Here is a 19,240-nt window from a genome sequence, read left to right on the forward strand (position 1 = left end):
CCTCCCAGGGTCATTGAAGAAATTCATACCCGCCACGTCTACGGCTGCCATGCCACGGAGCTTCCCCTTCTGATGTCATGCTATTGATTTGGGGGACCCAAGTATATTTATATTTATCCATGCTAAATTTTTCCTTTGACTCATCAAAGCAGCCTTTTGATTTATGAGGTACCTAATGGTCAGCCATTTTATAAGCTCTTCCTCCAAGGTTTACAAAACCTGTGATTTGGGCTAATCCCAGTCATTGACAACAGGTGTCGGGCCCCACCAGGCAAAGGGCGCAGGGCAGGCTCACACGGGCTGCTACAGGCCTCCTTGCCCATTGGCATGACACCCTAACTGGCCCACTCTCTCCCACAGCTTGTTCTGTCTCCCGCAAATTCCTCCGGCTAAACTGGTATCCATTCTGCATATCTCTGCTTTGTTCCTAAGGACATATTGTCAAATGCCTCGCTGAAACCCAAACATACTCTTTCTACTACATGTTCTCCATCCATCAGCACAGTGACCCTATCAAGAAAAAAGAAAAATGAAAGTAGCTAAGCACAGGGGAAGCGAGGGTAATCTGGCCTAGCTGGCTCGCAGCAGTCCCTCCGGTCTCTCCTAAAGGTTCAAGTCTGGTCAAACCCTCCCCAGATTCATCATCAAAGATCAGAGGACGCACCCCCACCCCCACCAAATGTCCCAGTGTTCCTGTGCTGGTCTCCTAAGGTTTACGATTCCAAGTTCACAGTAAGACAAGAATGAGGAAAGCAAAGACGACTGATAAATATTGTTTTTATTAACAAGTCTAAAGAAGACCTTCATTGAATCAGGAGATGTAATACAAATTATGGTGGCCTGCATATAAAACCTGGCACTAAATTTGGCCTTTTAGAAATATTTATATATAAAAATATGCATTAAAATCTGTACCATGGTGCAGTGCAGAGGCCAATGGACACCTCCCGGCATGAGGGCTTACGAAGGCGGGTGTGGTCTGGGGTGCAGGGAGCTCTGGTCCTAGAGCCGCAGGAGGGAGCCCTGTGTGAGAACGGCCTGCTCTCAAGAGGAGCCACAAAAGCCTGGCTTTGAAGCACAATGCCCTGGACCTGGTGTAAAACAAAAATGGTGCTGGGGAGAGTGGCAGGGTAGGAGGGCCGCCCTTCCTTCCCCTGTCACCGGGCTCCGACCACCATTCGAGGACTCCGGAGCTCTGTAGACAAACCACCCCTAGCTTTGGAGGAATGCCTGCAGTTTCCAAACATGTTTTCTCCAAGGAGACTGACCAATTCTAACTCCAAGGAGCCAAATCATAATTAACCTGATTTGAAGGGGTAAGAACTAGTTCTTATCTCTTTCGGCGGCCAAGACCCGGAAACACCAATCAGAAAGGCTATAATCACAACAGAAAAGTATAATGATGATGGTCTCAATCTAGTTCAGTCTTGGACCAAACGCAGCTGAGCCACTCTCGCCCAGAACTTGTACTTTGCAGGCAGTGAAGGGAGAAGCAGCTACGCTCAGCATTGGAATTCCCCCATTCTGGGAGCAAAAGATCTTTGCACGAGGTGACGGAAGACTTTGGGAGAAGCAGGGTCAATACTGCACGTCTGTCTTCAAAGAGGGAGACACAGTGCCTTCCCTGGCAGGGCCTGCCATTTTGGCTGAACAGGGTCAGGACTGTGTCTTTCGGCTTATTCGTTCACGGATGAGCGGACATCCCTGGTCTGCTCATCCTGTGGCTCTGTAGGAAATGACAACTGTCCCCAACTCAGCTGCTACACTGCTACCCAAATAGGTTCCATGGCTGGGAGATACACAAATGGGAACCGGACAGAAGGTGGACACAGGGAAGCAGGAGGAAAGGCGATGGGTCAGGGGAAGGAGCTTTAAGGAGTCCAAAATCCCTACGATTTCAGGGCTCCTAAGAGTTACTGAAAGGGCTGGAGTCCTTCCTGTCATCCAGTAGATCCTGCAAAGGGAAAACAGCAGCGGTACCAGTTTCTAATCAAAAGCAGAGTGACTTTGTCAGCTGCCTCCAGGGTGGGGGTTGCTCCCTTCCCCAGCCTTCAGCTTGGCTAGCTGGCTGCAGGTTGATCTGCCACTTCTCCGCTGGGGCAGTAAGTGAAAGGAGAGATGAAGAGTCCAAGTGTCCGAATCCCGACCTAGGCAAAAAGCCGGGAGCCACGGTAGGCTGTTAATGAGGGACTTTCTCTCTCAAGCAGTATACTTCAGGCCCCAAGGGCTCAGGGTAAGAGACAGATGCACCCCGGGTCACTGGGGCCTGGCACCGACCGCAGGCACATCCTGCAAGACCAAGCTACCAGGATGACACCTCCCGCGGGTGAGCGGGGCAAGCGGGAGCCCCGTGACCACTGCGCTTCCAGGACAGGAGGCCAACCCGGCAGCTCCTTCACAGTCTTAGGGCCTTTTAATCTGCTTTAAAGTGACCTAACAACACCCCCTAGTGGAAATTATAAATAAAACGAGGACCACACAGCCAGTTTACCCACTACCAGTGGTTTCGAGATTCACCATAAAATGGAGTAATACAAAAACAAAACCTTATCTTTAGAAAGATAATAATAAAAAAAAGGTGGGAGTTCAGAAGCCAACCTCAGCCCCCTCGCTGCTAAATCACCCTTCCTCCTCGGATTCTCTGCCTTCAACAAACACATTCCAATACGGGGAATGGAGACAGGGAGCTCCAGGTCCCCTTACAGTTTGGGCAGACTGCCCGCTGGGGCCAGAATGATGCCAAAGACATAGAAGAGCCCCAGCAAGAGGTTGAGTTTGGCAGTCCTCTGGGGCAGTTTGTTGAAAGTCTGGCTTCGGAACTGTCTCTCCAGGGAGAAGGCCATGGGGATGGTGAGTAGGGGGAGGGCCAGGCTGATGCTGCAGTGTGTGGCCAGGATGCTGAAGATCAGGTAGGGCAGGAAGAGCAGCGTGTTGTAGAGCATGTAGGAGAGGGTAGGGCCGATGAGGATGGCGAGCGTGACGATGCCGGCCTCCCTGTCGGACTCCATGTCCCTGGTGTTGTTGGAATGGAGAATGGCCTCGGTGCTCAGGGCAAGGGGGATGGCGTAGACCAGTGGGAAGACCGCCAGGGACCCCACCTGGACGGCATAGGCGAACATCACAGCCAGCGGGCCAAAAGTGATGAGGATGACCAGGTCTCCCAGAGCCACATACTTGAATCCAATTCCTACGGCCAGAAAACCCAGAGAGTTGGTGTGAGATCAAGGGCTGGAAATTGAGGGGCTGTTCATCAGTCCAAAGGCAGGCTACTCCTGGCTGGGAGCAGTGAGTTCTCGGATGGTGAGAACGGCCAGTCAGTGAGCTACCTGCGCCACCCGCACCCCACCCGCCCCCCACCGAGCAAAACTGAGTTTTGTCTCCGATGACACAGAGGGGCAGCGAACACTCATCTTTTAGCGCCCAGTCAGGCTTCAGAGTCAAGTTTTCCTTCCTACTGTTCCCAGCAAAGTCCTGCAACAAAGAGTAGTGGGTTCCTACTACACACATGATTTAACCAGAGAGCCCGTGAAGGCTCTAAAAGGTCTTACAAACTGGGTCTTTGGCTTCTTTCTCCCTCCACCGACCCCTGCAAGACATGGCTTCTGTCGGCCAGTCCCTCACAGAATACCCATCTCGGTCTCTGCTGCCTCCTTCTTCCACACCCTCTGGGGGGATCTGGTTTTGAAAACCCCCAGGGCACCTTGGTGAAATTTCAGGATACCCACTCTACATAAAGAACCTTCCACTCATGTGACAAATAAAACGGCTATAAGACGACGAAGTTACAGTGCTGCTTCCCCTCTCTGGTTCCCCTGAAGTTACAACTAAATCACCCCAAACTCCTCGTCCTGCACTGCCAACCCTCTTCAAATCCTGTCTAAACCACTTCATTCAAACCCGCCCAGTTCTCTCCGGCGATGCCACACTCCACCGGATCTCACTCCATCCCCAAATCTGAGTCATGGTCACCCTATGCGGGGCACACTGTGACACCCATTCTCAGGACCTCCCCTCCCCCCGCCCCGATCTCCATGGGCAGCCAGAGGGGTCCTTTGGGAATACTCACCGGACTGTGACCCTCCCCCAACATACACCAGAAAACCCTTGGCACAGGTTGTCCTCAGATCTTTCTTTCACCAGCTCACCTCGGGGCCTGCCCTGCCTCCCTCCAGCCTCGCCTTGAACTCCCCGCTCCTCCACTCGTATTTCCGTAGGTTCCTCGGGGCCTTCAGACACCCCACCCCACCCTTGCCTGGCTAACTCCTATTCACCCTTCAAAACGTTAAAGACCATTCCTCCAGGCAGCCTTCCCTCATCCCCTAGGCCACAACCGGTCCCCCTGCAATACATATGCTCCCAGGGCACCCAGGTTTCCAGCTTTGTAAAATCCATCATGCTTCTAATTACTCCATCTCCGTCCTTCCCTCAAACCGTAAGTTCTTATGAGGGCAGGGCCTTGGGTGTGGTGCGTTCACAGCTCGCTCCCCAACATGCGGCACAAAGGATGAACGGAATACAGAGCTACAGTAACAAGCACCCGGAGTCTGGGGCCGAGGAGAAGAAAAATGTCCAACTCAGAGTGAGGCAGTATGCAGCAGCTGAGAGGTGGGACCCACATAGACTGCTACAGAGGCCTGGGAAACCTCCCAGTCTCACCAAGATTCCAACTCGCGGCCTCAGGATCGGGAGATAAAGAAAAGTACTGGGTCATCAACTGCACTTTAACCAGCCTAAAACGGTAAGGGATCATGGTCTGCAGAGGATCTAAAGCCAGGGCAGCCAAAGAACAGGACTGGCCTCAAGATTCCCTTCACACTGGTAGCTGGGGTTCTGGGTTGTTGTTTCTTTTCCACCTTTATTGAAAGATAATGGACACGTGACACTTAATACATTCATATACTGCAAGATAATTACCACCAAAGCATTAGCTAACATCTCCGTTTAGTCGGGGTGCTTTGGTGGCTAAGTGACCACCCTCGGTTCTTTAGAACGAAGCACCCCCAGGAAAGGGTCACAGCCATGGCGCCCTGCAGCCACCAACATGCGGCGAAGTCATTCTGCATTCCCCAAGCAGTGTTGTGACAAATTATTTGCTTGTCTGAGGACATGCCCTCCAGGAGGAAGCTCTCTCAAGCAGAACATTGGCTCCCGTTACAAAGTAGTAAATCAATGGCTCTTGCAGTATCTCACACATTGAGGGAACAACCCCCACCCAGGGAAGGTGCCAGGTGGGTATACTCCCAACAGAGACCCAGCAGGTTTCTCCCCCAGCTGCCCCCTTTTGCTGACATTCCCAGCTCTCCAAGCAGACACGAGAGCTGTCACTATGGAAGAAAATACGAGAGCTCTCTCGCCGTGACATCCGGCTAGATTACCCATCTGGCTGGATCTCCTTAGGTCCCCTGGCAAGAAACGACGTGAGCCAAGCTGAACAGAAACCTGTACGTGCAAGGATACACCCCCACCCTGAACAGGTTCTATACAGAAACCAACCACAAGCCCACTCCGCAGCTGAGAGCGGTCTGGTAACCTTCTGAAGGTTCTCTGACACGAGAAAATGATAGAGCCCTCGGGGAGAAAGCCGCTTCCGGAGTCTGGCCCAGGGCTCACGGGTTCCGCCTGCTTCAGAATGTGACCCATCTCTCCTTTTGGGCATTCCCACCCCTCCCAACACCACTTTCCAAATGAGCCAACATGGTGAAGGACTGAGTGAGCTCTCCGCACAGTGGCCAGCATGAATTCATTAAAACATAAATCAGAATGTTGGCAAGGCCACGGAGTAACTGGAACTCCTACCCATTGCCAGTGGGGGAACATAAGTCTAGTACAACCACTTTAGAAAACACATTGGCAGCTTCCCATCATGTTAAACATTCATCTACCCTCTGACCCAGAGATTCCACTCCCAGGCATTTACCCCAGAACAATGAAAACAAATATCCACAGAAAGACTTCAACGTGAGTACTTAGGCATAATAGCCAAAATACAGAAACAATCCAAATGTCGCTGTACAGGAGAAAGGATAAACAAATCGTGGTTCTGTCTGCACAATGGATACTACTCACTACTGATGCCCATCAGAACATGATGAAATCTCAAAACTACCATGCTGAGCACAAGAATTCATACAGAACGATTCCATTTACATAACGTTCTAGACCAGGCAAAACAATCTCTGTGAAAGAAAGCAAACAGTGGTGGCCTCTGGATAGGGGTGGGGAGAGTGGGAACTGACGGGGAAGAAAGCTTTTGAGGGTGATGGAAATGTTCTGTATCAGGACAGGGTGTGGGTTATACAACTGTATGCATTTGTCGAAATTCATCACACTATAACACTTAAGATTTACTGTGCATTTCACAGTAAATCAATTTTATCAATAAAGGTCAATATTTAAAAAAAAAACACGTAAATCAGATTATGTCATGACTCTGCTCATTGCGTTTCAGTGTCTCCCCATTTGTTCACTCAATGAATATCAAGTACTAACAACATGCCAGGCAGTGTTCTGGGCACCATGGGCTCAGCAAAGAACAAAGACCTAATCGCAGGGAGCTTATAGTCTAAGGGGGAAGACAATTAACAAAGTCAGTACTTTAGATAGTGTGTTAGAAGTAGTATGTGCTATGAAGGAAAATAAAGCAGAAGAAAGCAATAGGGAAGGTACTGTGGGGGGAAACACAGCGGTGTGTGTGTGTGTACGCACTTTTATTTTCAGTTGCTGCAAAAAAACTCTATTGCTTTATAATTTTAAATAGGGTAGAAAGCAAGGCCTCACAAAACAGCTGACAAGTGAGCAAATGGGTAGAGCTTAGAAAGTGCATCAGGCAGACAGAAGGAGGAAGGGCATTCCAAGCCAAAGAAAAGCATCTACAAAGGACTTGAGGCTGCAGCATGCCCTGACTGTACCAGAAACAGCCAGGAGGGCAGTGTGGCTGGAGCACAGTAAGCACGAGGAAAGAAGGGGGCAACAGAGCTGGGAGGAAGGGGGAAGGGAGAGGGTGAGCTGATAATGCCCCATTGTGGGGGTCCCTGTGAAGACCCTGGCCTTTCCTCTGAACAAGATGGGAGCCACTGGAGAATTGTGAGCAGAGGACTGATGTAGCTGCCTTATGTTCGAACAGGGCTACTCAGGCTGCTCATTTGGAAGCACCCTGAAAGGGACATGGGTGGATGCAGAGAGATCAGTAAAGAACCTGCCACCATAATTGAGGAGATGATAGTGGGGGTGGGAGGTGGCAGGACATGGTCAGATCCCAAATGCATTTTGAAAGCAGAGTCAACAGGATTTGCTGATGGACTGGATGGGAGGAGGAGAGTCAAGGATGATGCCCATGACTTTTAGCCTGAAGAACTAGAAGGAGGAAGTTGCTGTGGAACGAGATGGGGAAAGCTGAGGGTAGGGCAGGTTTCTTAGGGGAGATCAGGACTTTGGCTTCGGACACACTGGCTTGAGATGCCCGTGAGGCCTTTAGGAGCAGCTAGTAAGGAAGAAGTCAGACGAGTCGGAGTTGAGTGCAGAGATCTGGGCCAGAGCTATACATTTGAGAGTCACAAGGTTAACAGATGGCATATGAAGCCACGAGATGGGCTAAAATCACCCAGGAAATAGACGGAATTAGAGGAAAGGGGTCCAAGGACTGAGGCTGGAGGCTGGGCGCTGGAGGCCCTGTGAGACCGGCACGATCCAGCCCTGGCCAGCCTCCCCAACAGTATTTCCGTGTCCCTCTCGATCATACTGGCCTTTCATAAATCCTAGAATATGCCAAGCTCTCGCCCACTCCAGGGCATTTGCATGCACTGTTCCTCCAGCCCTGAAGGACTTGGCACGCGAATCAGACCCATTTCTGCCCCGTCACTTGTTCCTTATCCTTCACGTATGAGTCGCCTTCACAGAGAGGGCCTCATCCTGCTGCTGCTGCCCCATGAACTCTACCGATTTCCTTCACTGAGCTTTCACAGCAGGCTCCTCCATCACACGCTCTTCACCTGTTCCTTCTTCTCTCCCCCTCTTAATGTTGGGGTGCCCCAGGGTTCAGTCCTGGTCCCCTTGTGTCTCTATCTCCACTCCCACCTCTGGTGATCTCACCCAGTCACACAACTAGATCTAGGTGCCAGAGACCCCCAGATAGCTCCAGCTCAGGCCTCTCCCTGGAACTCAGATGCGTAGGTCCAGACATCCACTGGACATCTCCACTTGGAGATCTAATACATTAAGATGTCCAAAGTCAATCTCCCAATTTTCTCCCCCAAACCCTACCTTCGACCTTCTCCATCTCACTTGATACCAACTCTATCATTCCAGGTGCTCAGGCCAAAGCTTTTGAGTTACGATGAATTCCTGTTTCTCTCCTGCCTCACGTCCCATCCAGCAGCAAACCGTGTCTACCTTCAAAATATATTCGGAATCTGACGGCCTCTTCCCTTCTCTACCACTACCACCCTGACCCAGCCCGCCCAAAGCTCTCTTGTCTGGATTGCTCAACAGCCTCCTCGTCTCCCTGCTTCAGTCCTTGCCCACTCACCTTTACCCATTCTCAATACTGCAGCCAGACTGATTCCTTGAAAATCTTAAAGCCCACATCATCTGTGTGCTTCTCTGCCCTCCCCACACATATTTCCCTTCCTTTACCTCCTTGTATTTACTCTCTCCCTCACTCACGCATAAGGGACTCATGCTGTTCCTCAAACTTTTGAGGAACACTCCTGCCTTAAGGCCTTTGGCAACTGCCATTCTGAGATTTCAAACACTCTTCCTCTAGATACATGCTTAGCCAACTTTCTTCCGTCTTTGCTCACATTACCTTTTTGAGGAGGCCTACCCTGATCAAACTATTTCAAACAGCTATGTCCTCCTTCCTTGCTCTATTTATTTTTTTCCCTATAGCACTAATCATGTTTTTATATACTATAATCAGGGTCCCCACTCATTCAGGCTTACCAGGAACTCTCCTGAGTTCCACACCAAAAGTCCAGCATCCTGGGAACCGTCTTAAGTCCTGTGCAAACCAGGACGTTGGTCATCCTGAATAGAATTTACTATTTTTACTTTCTCTCTCTCCTCAAGATCTATAAAATAACTTCCACAAGAGCCCTTGCTCAGGATCTGTGACTGCTGGGCTCACGTAGAACAGTGCCTGGCACATAACAGATGCTAGGTAAATAGGACCTGACCACTTGCCCATCGCTACCTTAATGAGCCGTGGCAAGGAATCACACAGCAAACTAGCTGAAGGTAATTAGCTGTATAACGTTGAGCTCTTCAAATTTAATTCCACTAAAATTTGAAACGGTGGCGTCGTAAGATAACGACCAATGAAAAGAAACTAGACGGAAAAATGTCCGTATCTGTGATTCCTAACATCCATAAACCAAGCCAGGATCTTCTCAACTCACTACTGTTCTCAAAAAATCCACACGACCCACACATTACAGATTTCACGTAAATGGCCTAACTCAGAAAAGAACCTTTGACACCTCTTCTCCAGCCCTGTAACTCCTTTGACTCCTTTGCGGAGGAGTGTCTAGTACATGCATTATTCAGAAAACAGGCCAACTCTTACCTCCTGTGTAGAGAAAGGAGCCAGACAGGCCTCCAAAGTAGATGAGAGCCAAGTGCTCCAATTTCAGAGGAGACAGGTAGTAGAGACAAGCCGCACAGACACAGCCCAAAGTGTAGAGGAAGACTCCAAACCGAACAACATCCTGGGGCTCCAAGATATGGTCCACCAGGGTCCTGTCATCGCTCTTTTTGTGGTCAATACCCTTGGAAAAGTCATAGTAAGTGTTGACCAAATTGCCAGCCCCGTGCACGGCCAGGACAGCCACAGCACAACCCACCAGCAGCCTGGGATCCAGGACGCCCTGAGATCTGTAGGCCAGGGCACTGCCCAGGGCCACCGGGGTGAGCGAAGCACTGAAGCTCCAGGGCCGCAGGGCCAGCACGTAGGAGGCGCACTTCTGCCTCCAGGAGCGTTGGAGAAGCCCGTCCTGCTCCGGACAGTCGCTCCCCAGCAGGTCCCTGTCCCCGGCCTCGGCCGTCTCTCCCGCCTGTATGTTAATCTCCCCCGGGACCTGTGAGGCCGCCATGGAAGCTACACGTGGCTGAAGTCAAAGTTAATGGTGAACGCCCACGGATCAGCCACGGGGTGCGGGGCTGGGCGGCCAGACCTGACCTTCCTTCGGTTCCGCCCCCGGCCAGGGCTGGGGAGCGGGCGGGCCCCGGGGGTAGCACCGAGCGGACCTGGCAGCCCACGAGGCCCAGCGGCACCGCCCAAACCTCCTGTGACCCGGGCGAAGCCTGTCTCTGGACCTTAGGCCCGGGCTAGAAGCCAGGGCCTCGCTGCGGCCGCCCTCCCTGGGGTACCGGGGCCGCCATCTTGTGCGCCCGCCTCCGGAGGCCCGCCCGGAAACAGGGGCCGACAACGCGGGCCGGGCCGGAGCGGGGGCGGGGCCCCAGAGCTGGGGGCGGGGCCGGCGGAGACCTGGCGGGGTCCCGCCCTTCTCTCGCCCAGGATCCGAGCCCCGCAGCTGCCCCCGGGACCCGCAGCCTCACTTAGTATCAAAAGGACGACCCCGATTGCGTGTCGCTTTAAGAATTACCTGGAGTTTCAATTCACCAAAATAGGACTCATTCATTTTTTTCATTCAACAAGCCTTTACTGAGCACTTACTACATCGTAGGCAGCAATGTACAAAATGGACAAAAATCCGGGAGCACACGGAGGGCGATGAGAAAGGTATGATAACCTCGCGCTTTTTAAATGGGAAATGATGTCCAGGAAATTATTAGCTCTAGTAATAATAACAACGGCAATAATTCTTCCCTTTTATTGTGCAGTTACCATTTGCCATATACTGGCCTGCCTTCTCTCTATCCATATTCTAGGGTACTCACTGACTCATGCAAATAACCAGCGTCCTCCCCACTCTACCACGTGGCCAGCTCTGTTTCTTCATGACCTGCCTTCTGGAAGCTTATGATCCGTATCGGTAGTTTGTCCCGGCTGGAAGGAGCCAATTGTTCAATTTTTAAGAATTTTCTGAACTGGTCATTAAGCACAGCCATTATTAAAAATCAAATTATACAAACTTATGAGATAAATTATATTAAAAACAAAGGTAACAAAACTCATTACTTCCTAATTACTTCACTCCATTTTACCATTTATGTTCTTCAGATTGTTTATGTCTGCTGTATCTACATTTGTGGAAATATGATTTGTTCATCTCTTCCCAGCTTTTCATTCAGTGACATCCGTTGGTAGCTTGGAATCTGCCATAGTGGGAGTATTTATACCACACAGATCAGCAGATGCTTGATAATTGTTTTCTTGATCATCTGGATTTAAGAAGTGACAGAGATAAGTTAATGCAGATTAAACTTAAGAGTGTGTCAACTCTGTAGCCATTATGTTGTGAATAGCAGCAGAACATAAAAGAAAATATCAACCAACATTCATATCGGAACTACACTCATTGGTCAGTTGCAACCTAGAGAGGCTATACAATATCCCCCCCACCCAAAAAAGCATACTGTTAGAATCGATTTACCATATGGAATTTGCCATAAAAAGCATTGTGCATTTTATTATTATTTATAAGTTATGTGCTATACCTCCTTTACATGGTGAAAGTTATAATACACATATATGTACATGGGACAGACTACATAATTTTGGTGCCCAGTGCAAATTAAAATGTGCAGCCCCTGTTCAAAAATAATTAAGAATTTTAAGACAGAGAAGTACGACCTCTCACAGCCATGAAGCCAACCCTGTACATACATACATGCCCCCTCCCTTATTGACTAGCTGGTTGTTAAACATTTACAACTCTACCACCCAGCACATACTTGCAAAGCTGGCCAAACCCAAGTGTCCTATGTTGTGAAACTGGACAAGAGGAAGAAGCAGATATTTCAAAATCCTGGCTCTATCACTTACCAATTCTATGACCCAATCCTTCTCCATGTCCGTTTACTCAGGTATAAAGTGGGAACATTACGACCTGTCTCACAGAAATGTTCAGGAATAAGTGATAGCATTTATCGACTGCTCACATGTGTCATAGAGTGTTTTAGGTATGTTATGTGTATTAACATTTAACCCCAGTACACTGCCTATAGAGGCAAGTACGTTATAATCCTTTCAGTTTTATGATAAAGAAATAGGTACAAAGAGATTAAGTACCTGGTCGTATAGCTAGTAAGTGTTGGAGCAAAGTTTCAGATTCAGTTAGACTCCAGTTTGCTTTTAACCACTACTTTATAATGTCCAGCAAAATGCCTGATATTCTAATGCTCAATAAATATTAGCTATTATTTAACATAAGAAAGTACTTTGTAAATTGAAAAGAGACCTACAAATGCATTGATTACTATTGCTATAAAAACATCTTTGATTGTTAATTAGAAAACAGGGCCTGGGGCGCCTGGGTAGCTCAGTCCATTAAGCGGCTGCCTTTGGCTCAGGTCATGATCCCAGGGTCCTGGAATTGAGCCCAGCATCGGGCTCCCTGCTCCACAGGGAGCCTGCTTCTCTGTCTTCCTCTGCCTGCCGCTCCCCCTGCTTGTGCACCCTCTCTCTCTGTGTCAAATAAATAAATAAAATCTTTAAAAAAGAAAAAAAGAAAGAAAACAGGGCCTTATATTTTAGGGTGGCAAAAATATCATATATTGCTTGTGGAAATGAAAATTAGTACCTCCCTTATAGAGATCAAGTTGACGTTGTCCATCAACTACACGTGCATGTACCCTGACCCTGTAATTCCATTTCTGGGTGTTTATTTGGTATAGCTGCCAGGGGAAAAAATTACATATGTACAAAGGCATTCATTGCTGCTGCATCATTAATAATAGCAAGAATTTGGAAACAACACAAGTGCCCATCAACAGAGGACTGGAAAAATAAATTATGGTACATCCATGTGAAGGGATTCTATGCAAATATAACAACAACAAAAGAACACGCTAGCTTTCTATATAGTAAGAAAGATCTCCAAGATCTACTAAAATTTTTTAAAAATATTTTATTTATTCATTTTAGAGAGAGTGTGTGAGTGAGGTGGGGGAGGAGGAGAGGGAGCGGGACAAGCAGACTCCATGCTGAGTACTGAGCCCTGCTCGGGGCTTGATCCCATGACCCCAAGACCATGACCCAAGCTGAAATCGAGAGTTGGACGCTCAACCAACTGAGCCACCCACGCGCCCCAAGACCTACTAAAATCTCTTAAAGTCCAGACAAGCATAGATAGTAACAAAAGGGGAAAATAAGAATATGCATTTATACTTGCTTATATTTACATAATGAAACTCTAGGGATACATAAGAACTAAGAAAATAGTGAAAGGGCAGGAGTGGAGCGAGACCTTTCATGATAAATATAATTTTTATTTATTTTGGGATTTGAACGGTGAATATATTATATATTTTTAAATGTTTGATTAAATATAGAGATGTTGAACACAAGTGGAAAATGTTAAGTTCAGAGGGACAATTATTTCAGAGTAGAAACAGTGTAATGAAAAGATTCTAAACCTAAAGTAGTAACCATAAATTAAATCAAAAAAAGAATCTGCCAAAGCGTTTTGTTAGCCACAGAATATTGCCAAACCTCTTTAAGTTGGCAGTTTAGAACTTCTGGAAACTTACATCTCTTCAATAGATACTTCTTTGTATTATACAAGTAATTGGTGGTAATGTATAAGAAGTATGCCTTTTCCTTTTTTTTTTTTTAAAGATTTTTATTTATTTACTTGTCAGAGAGAGAGAGAGAGAGAGAGAGAGAGCAAGCGCACAAGCAGAGGGAGAAGCAGGCTCCCCGCTGAGCTAGGAGCCCCATGCAGGACTCTATCCTAGAACCCTGGGATCATGACCTGAGCCAAAGGCAGACGCTTAACTGCCTGAGCCACCCAGGGGTCCCAGAAGTATGCCTTTTCCATATTCTATTACATCTTAGTTGTATATTCCCCCCCTGTGAATACAGACACCTAATAAATATATAAATGTTTTATTAAGGGGTATATTATACAAATATTGTTGTATAATTTGTATTTTTTTAACAAATTGTGAACATTTTTCCTTCTTAGCAAATATTAATCTATATTACCATTATTAATGGCTCCATACATTTTCCTTAATATGAATGCATCATATTTTAATCAGACCCGTTGTAAGAAATTGAGGAATTTTTGATTATAATAACCGTGACCCAAAAAATTGAGATGTAGTCAAATTCCATTTTTGCTATTGATTGTTTGAAAGGATGTTTTTATTTTATTTATTTATTTTTTAAGTGAGCTTTACAAGCTCTACGCCCAGCCTGGGGCTTGGACTCACCACCAGAGATCAAGAGTCCCATGCTCCACCAACTGAGCCAGCCAGGTGCCCCTGGAAGGATGATTTTAAATGATGTTATTTGGAAATTATTTATTTAGGAGTAGGTCATTTAATTAAAACTGGGTTATTGTCTCCCGCGAAAGATCTTGTGAACTAGATAATTTCGGAAAACTGGGAAAGTCTAACTAAAAATGCTTAAAATGCATATTGCATTTAACAAAAGAGGGATCAAGGGTGCATAAGTAGCGCCAGTCCGAAAGTTCTAGGTCTGTGCTCTGGTAATCACAGGGCACTGACGTCGCTCACACTCCGGTTAAAGCGGGCGGGACGCACAGCCTCCAAGTCCCATGCCGCGGTACCCACACGGCAAACTCCACACCACCACAGTGGAGATGCAGAGGGGAGTAAGAGTAGCGATGCACCGGATGTGCGCGTGGAAGTGACTGAAATCAACTCAGGACCCATTGGTTCTCCCGAATTGACGTAAGCCTCCTTTCGCCTGCCACTGGCCGCGTGGTTTGTCTATTTGAACAGTCCCCGCCCCCTAGAGAAGCCGGGTCCCTAAGCCTCTCTTCTCCTTCATTTCTATTGGTCTATGTTCCAGTCCATCTTCTTCTTACGCCTGCCAATTGGTCCACAGGGCTGGGAGCCCGCCCTCCCACCCGCCCGGCTTAGAGGACAGCGGGGAAGGCGGGTGGTGGGGCCGGGGGCCTTGAAGCGGCGGTACCCTCGGTGGTGGCGGCAGCTGAGGCCTTGGCCGAAGCCGCGCGGTGAGTCTGGGGCCTGGCACCGACCCCTCCGAGGCGGAGGAATATCCAGACCCAGGGTCAGCCTGGTCCGTGGGAGGGGGGACCCGGGAAGTTGCCCGTCTGGGACGTGGGGTTTTCCCTCCGTACCGGCCCCACGGGCTTGGGCGCCGTCAGAGCCCCTTGACCCCCACCCGGCGAAGCAGCACCCACCTCCTCCCGGATCCCCAGGAGACCCCCGGACCCTTCAGCCTGCCGTGCGTCCCTGCGCCGCGAAGGCCGGCCCATCAGCCCCGGTAGTGCCGGGGCGCCTTTGGGTCTTCATGCCGTGCAGTCGCCCCTTCTTCCTAGCCACCTACGGATTGACCTCAGAGAGGAGCAACGTCAGTGTGTGCCCCTCAGTGTGCCCCCTGGGGAGCTTTCAACGACCCAGTCCCCAGAGCTGAGCTGGGTTCCATGCTCGTGTTTCATCCTCTCTGCCCTCCCCGCCCCCATCCTCAGTTTCAGCCACCCCAACTTTAACTTCTGCAAGCCCTCACCAAGACTCTTAGGATATTTGACTTCCAATATCTCCATTGAATTGTGCCTGGAGCAGATGGGCCTGTGGGCCTCAGACCCTGTGAAGGTACGCTGGTTCTTTCCTGAGAAGGAGAATTTCTTGCCAGCCTCCCTCCCCTTCATCGCAGACCCTTGGGCACACACCCCATAGTTAGTTTTCTCATCAGGGATCCTTGAGTTTCCTCTCCCCTGAAGGATGACATTTCCTTCTGCAGTCTTTTTCTTGGCATTGGAGCATTTAATAGCTTTACAAAACCAATTATTACCTGGGGTCTTTTTTTTTTTCCTCTGCATCTCACAAATGCTTTCAAAAATAAGAATTTTGATAATTTGATTTTTTAATATAATCTGGACATCCCTAGGATAGGTATATATGTTCCTTCCATAGCAATCTGGGCTGAGCCCTATAATGGCCACTTTCCACCTAGATTTTAAGCTCGTTGAGGGAAGGGATGGTACTTAATTGAGGAATGAATATGTGATCTCAGGAACTAGTCAGTCTCTTAGCTCACATTCCAAGTACTAGTATTTTATGGAACGGCACCGTCCAATACAATAACCACCAGCCACAGGCGGCTTAGAGCATTTGAAACACGACTAATCCACATTGAGATTGCCATGTGCAGAGCACATTTTGGAAACTTAGTACAAAAAGAGAATGGAATATATATCTATACTATTTATGTTGATGACAGGTTGAAATGATCTTTTGGATGTATTGGGTTTTAAAAATGTATTAATTTCTCCTGTTTCTTTTTACCTTTTTTGATATGGCTATCACAAAATGTAAAATTACACTTATGGCTTATTTTGTATTTCTACTGGCCATTGCTGCTATAGAATAATAATCAGTGTCCCTTTTTAAAATTGAATGCCTTGGGGAAAGGGACAGTCTTAGGCTTGTTTTATTTTCTCTCTACCTCCCCATCTCTAGTGCCTGGCACTGGGCCATGTATGGAGTAGTCATGATGATAATAATAGCTAACAATTACTAAGCACTCACTGTGTGCCTGGCACTGTTCTAAGCACTTTTTAACATTTATTAACTTATTTAACCCTCATATCAACGCTATGAGTTAGGTAATGTTATCCTACTGCAGGTGAGGAAACTGGGACATTTTCAGTATCTTCCTCAAGGTATATAATTTTGATAATTTTTTTTTTTTTTTTTTTTTTAGATTTTATTTATTTGAGAGAGAGAGCACCAACTGGGGGAGGAGCAAAGGGAGAGGGAGAAGCAGACTCCCCGCTGAGCAGGGAGCCCGATGCGGGTCTCCATCCCAGGACCCCCGGATCATGACCTGATCTGGGTTCCATCCTTGGGTTTCGTCCTCTCTGATGAAAGCAGATGCCCTATAATTTTGGACTGCATTCGAACCCAGGAAGTCTGGCTCCACAGCCCACAGTTTGACCCTGTCTGCTACACTGCCTGTTTTAGACACCAGTCACGGTTGACTAATCACGGCTTTCTCTACATTCCTCGGGGAGGTCTCCCAACCGTTGTAGGATCCCCTTCCTGGCATGGGCAGGGTGGAGACCTGTGTTGAGGAACTGTGGCCATAAATTCATCACTGCGGTTTGTTATCCAGAACATTAAAGGAAGTTTCTCTCCAAAGAACCTCAGGTCAGGATGCTGGGAACCGGACCCGCTGCCACCACCACAGCTACCACCACGTCCAGCAACGTGAGTGTCCTGCAGCAGTTCGCCAGTGGCCTGAAGAGCCGGAATGAGGAGACCAGGGCCAAAGCTGCCAAGGAGCTCCAGCACTACGTCACCATGGAGCTTCGAGAGGTTGGGGCTTCTGTGATTCTCCAGGGAATGTTTGGTCCAAATGTACCAGCACCGGTTTAGATTCCTTTTGACAGCTCAGTGAGGGTTTGGAACATGACGGCCCCCAGTTTCTCTTGTCTGTGGGATATGCAGGTTCCTTTGCAGCGGGTACACAGTTCTGTGGCATGTCCTGTGTTATGATGGCATTTAGGAGTCAGTGTAGAGTCAGCTGTTTCTTTTCGTGTTTCTTTTTTTTCTTTTTCCCACGGTATTCCAGACCTTCAGTTCTTTCCATCTGATAATAGTGGTTGGGATGGGTTTGAAGAGTTGGTAGCCTGGGGCTTTCTAGATAGAGAGCTCATGTGACGTCAGGACAGTGTCTCCTGCGTCCTTGTAACCCCGGGATGCGGCCTGCTCAACAAGTGTTTGTTCCATAAACAGATGAACTGCGAGTTCAGTTGCTCAACAGTTTACAGCTATAAGAGTGGGCAGCAGCTTTGTCCTCTCTGGGTTGAGCTGTATCTGCTGGCCACCTCTCAGTCCTACCCTCTGGAAGCCCCAACCCCACCCCCACCCCCTGCCTCCACTGCTGCCCCAGCCTCGGGGGGTCATCGGAAGCTGTTCTGAGCACACCTTCCTTTGCAGATGAGTCAGGAGGAATCTACGCGCTTCTATGATCAGCTGAACCATCACATCTTTGAGCTGGTTTCTAGCTCAGATGCCAATGAGAGAAAAGGTGGCATCTTGGCCATAGGTAAGGACAGCCTGACGACAGGAACGACCAGGAGTAAAGGGTGACTCCCTTTGTGTCCACTGCACCTGTGTCTGCTGCGCACTGATGCTTTGTTCTTACCTGTGTGAGGAATTTTTAAGGAGCCTTGTGGCTTTCAGTGTACCTGTTCAGGTATCGATCCTAGCAATGGTCCTAGGATGTGGGCAAAGCTGGTATTTTCAGATACAGAGTCTGAGAACTGTGATGCAGCTTTTCTAGGGCCAGGCAGTGGCCGCTGTGAGACGAGAAGCCAGCTTTCCTTCTGCCCACCCCCCCCGCCGCCGCCACCCCGTGTTGCTTGTTGCAAGCTCTAGTGTCTCTGTAGCGCAGTTTGGTGCAGCGGGGCTCACGGATGGAAAGGGAGAGGTGGGGAACAATGATAAAAAGCATGTCATTCTCAAATCCCAGGGACTGGTCTGGTGAATTCCTATTCATTTTCAGTTTGTTTTCTCTTTCTTCTTGGGAAAACAAATTCTCTCTACTAAAATGAAGTTATTTTGCTTTATGTAAGTAGTTCTGGCACAAACATCAAGTCTGTTGCTTTAAAATGAAAATTATCTGCATCCTTCCCATCTGGAAGTTGCGTTCTGTGCTCAAAGTAGAAGGAAGGGGTCACTTGCCAGCCTTCTTTCAGGGCAGTGCGCTCTCCTGGACAGGATGCGCCCATCCTCACCTTTTGCCTTCCTCTCTTTCCCAGCCAGCCTCATTGGAGTGGAAGGCGGGAATGCCACTCGGATTGGCAGATTCGCTAACTATCTTCGGAACCTCCTCCCCTCGAATGACCCAGTTGTCATGGAGATGGCATCCAAGGCCATTGGCCGCCTCGCCATGGCAGGGGACACTTTTACAGCTGAGTATGTGGAGTTTGAGGTGAAGCGAGCCTTGGAGTGGCTGGGCGCTGACCGCAACGAGGGCCGGAGACACGCAGCTGTGAGTGCCTGCAGGGAGGGGTCCCCACACAGTGTGCTCAGGTCCCCGAAAGGCACAATGAGGGGACACTCCAGGCATAGGCACTGTGCTTCTTAGGGGCCTTCGGTTCTGTCCTGAATCCCTTTC

The 19,240-nt window shown here is 48.7% G+C and overlaps 2 protein-coding genes across 4 annotated transcripts in view; one reads left to right on the forward strand and one right to left on the reverse strand.

Moving 5' to 3' along the window:
* Positions 1-760: 760 nt before the first annotated feature.
* Positions 761-10,416, reverse strand: UBIAD1 (UbiA prenyltransferase domain containing 1). Its single transcript, XM_025856730.2, has 2 exons — positions 9,563-10,416; positions 761-3,187 (listed from the first exon to the last, which is right to left on the reverse strand). Exons 1-2 carry the CDS (start codon positions 10,086-10,088, stop codon positions 2,700-2,702), a joined length of 1,014 nt encoding a protein of 337 aa, XP_025712515.1. The 5' UTR covers positions 10,089-10,416; the 3' UTR covers positions 761-2,699.
* A 4,571-nt stretch (positions 10,417-14,987) lies between these two features.
* Positions 14,988-19,240, forward strand: part of MTOR (mechanistic target of rapamycin kinase) — a 124,227-nt gene continuing 119,974 nt past the window's right edge. For 2 of the 3 annotated variants that reach the window (XM_025856015.2, XM_025856017.2), the window contains exons 1-4: positions 14,988-15,107; positions 17,258-17,433; positions 18,058-18,166; positions 18,882-19,114. In XM_025856015.2, the coding sequence (XP_025711800.1) occupies positions 17,272-17,433; positions 18,058-18,166; positions 18,882-19,114 (504 nt within the window). In that variant the 5' untranslated portion in view covers positions 14,988-15,107; positions 17,258-17,271. Of the gene's footprint in view, positions 15,108-15,584; positions 15,709-17,257; positions 17,434-18,057; positions 18,167-18,881; positions 19,115-19,240 lie in introns of all 3 variants that reach the window. The other variant, XM_025856016.2, reaches the window with a different exon arrangement.

The sequence above is a fragment of the Callorhinus ursinus genome, unplaced genomic scaffold, assembly GCF_003265705.2.
Source record: "Callorhinus ursinus isolate GAN/ISIS: 27379988/994484 unplaced genomic scaffold, GSC_fseal_2.0 scaffold18, whole genome shotgun sequence".
NCBI lineage: Eukaryota > Metazoa > Chordata > Mammalia > Carnivora > Otariidae > Callorhinus > Callorhinus ursinus.

Coding starts and splice junctions, on each gene's coding strand:
- UBIAD1 (XM_025856730.2), bottom strand. CDS start 10,088: ATGGCGGCCTCACAGGTCCCGGGGGAGATTAACATACAGGCGGGAGAG. Junction 3,188..9,562: donor CTCCTTTCTCTACACAGGAG/GTAAGAGTTGGC, acceptor TTCTGGCCGTAG/GAATTGGATTCAAGTATGTG.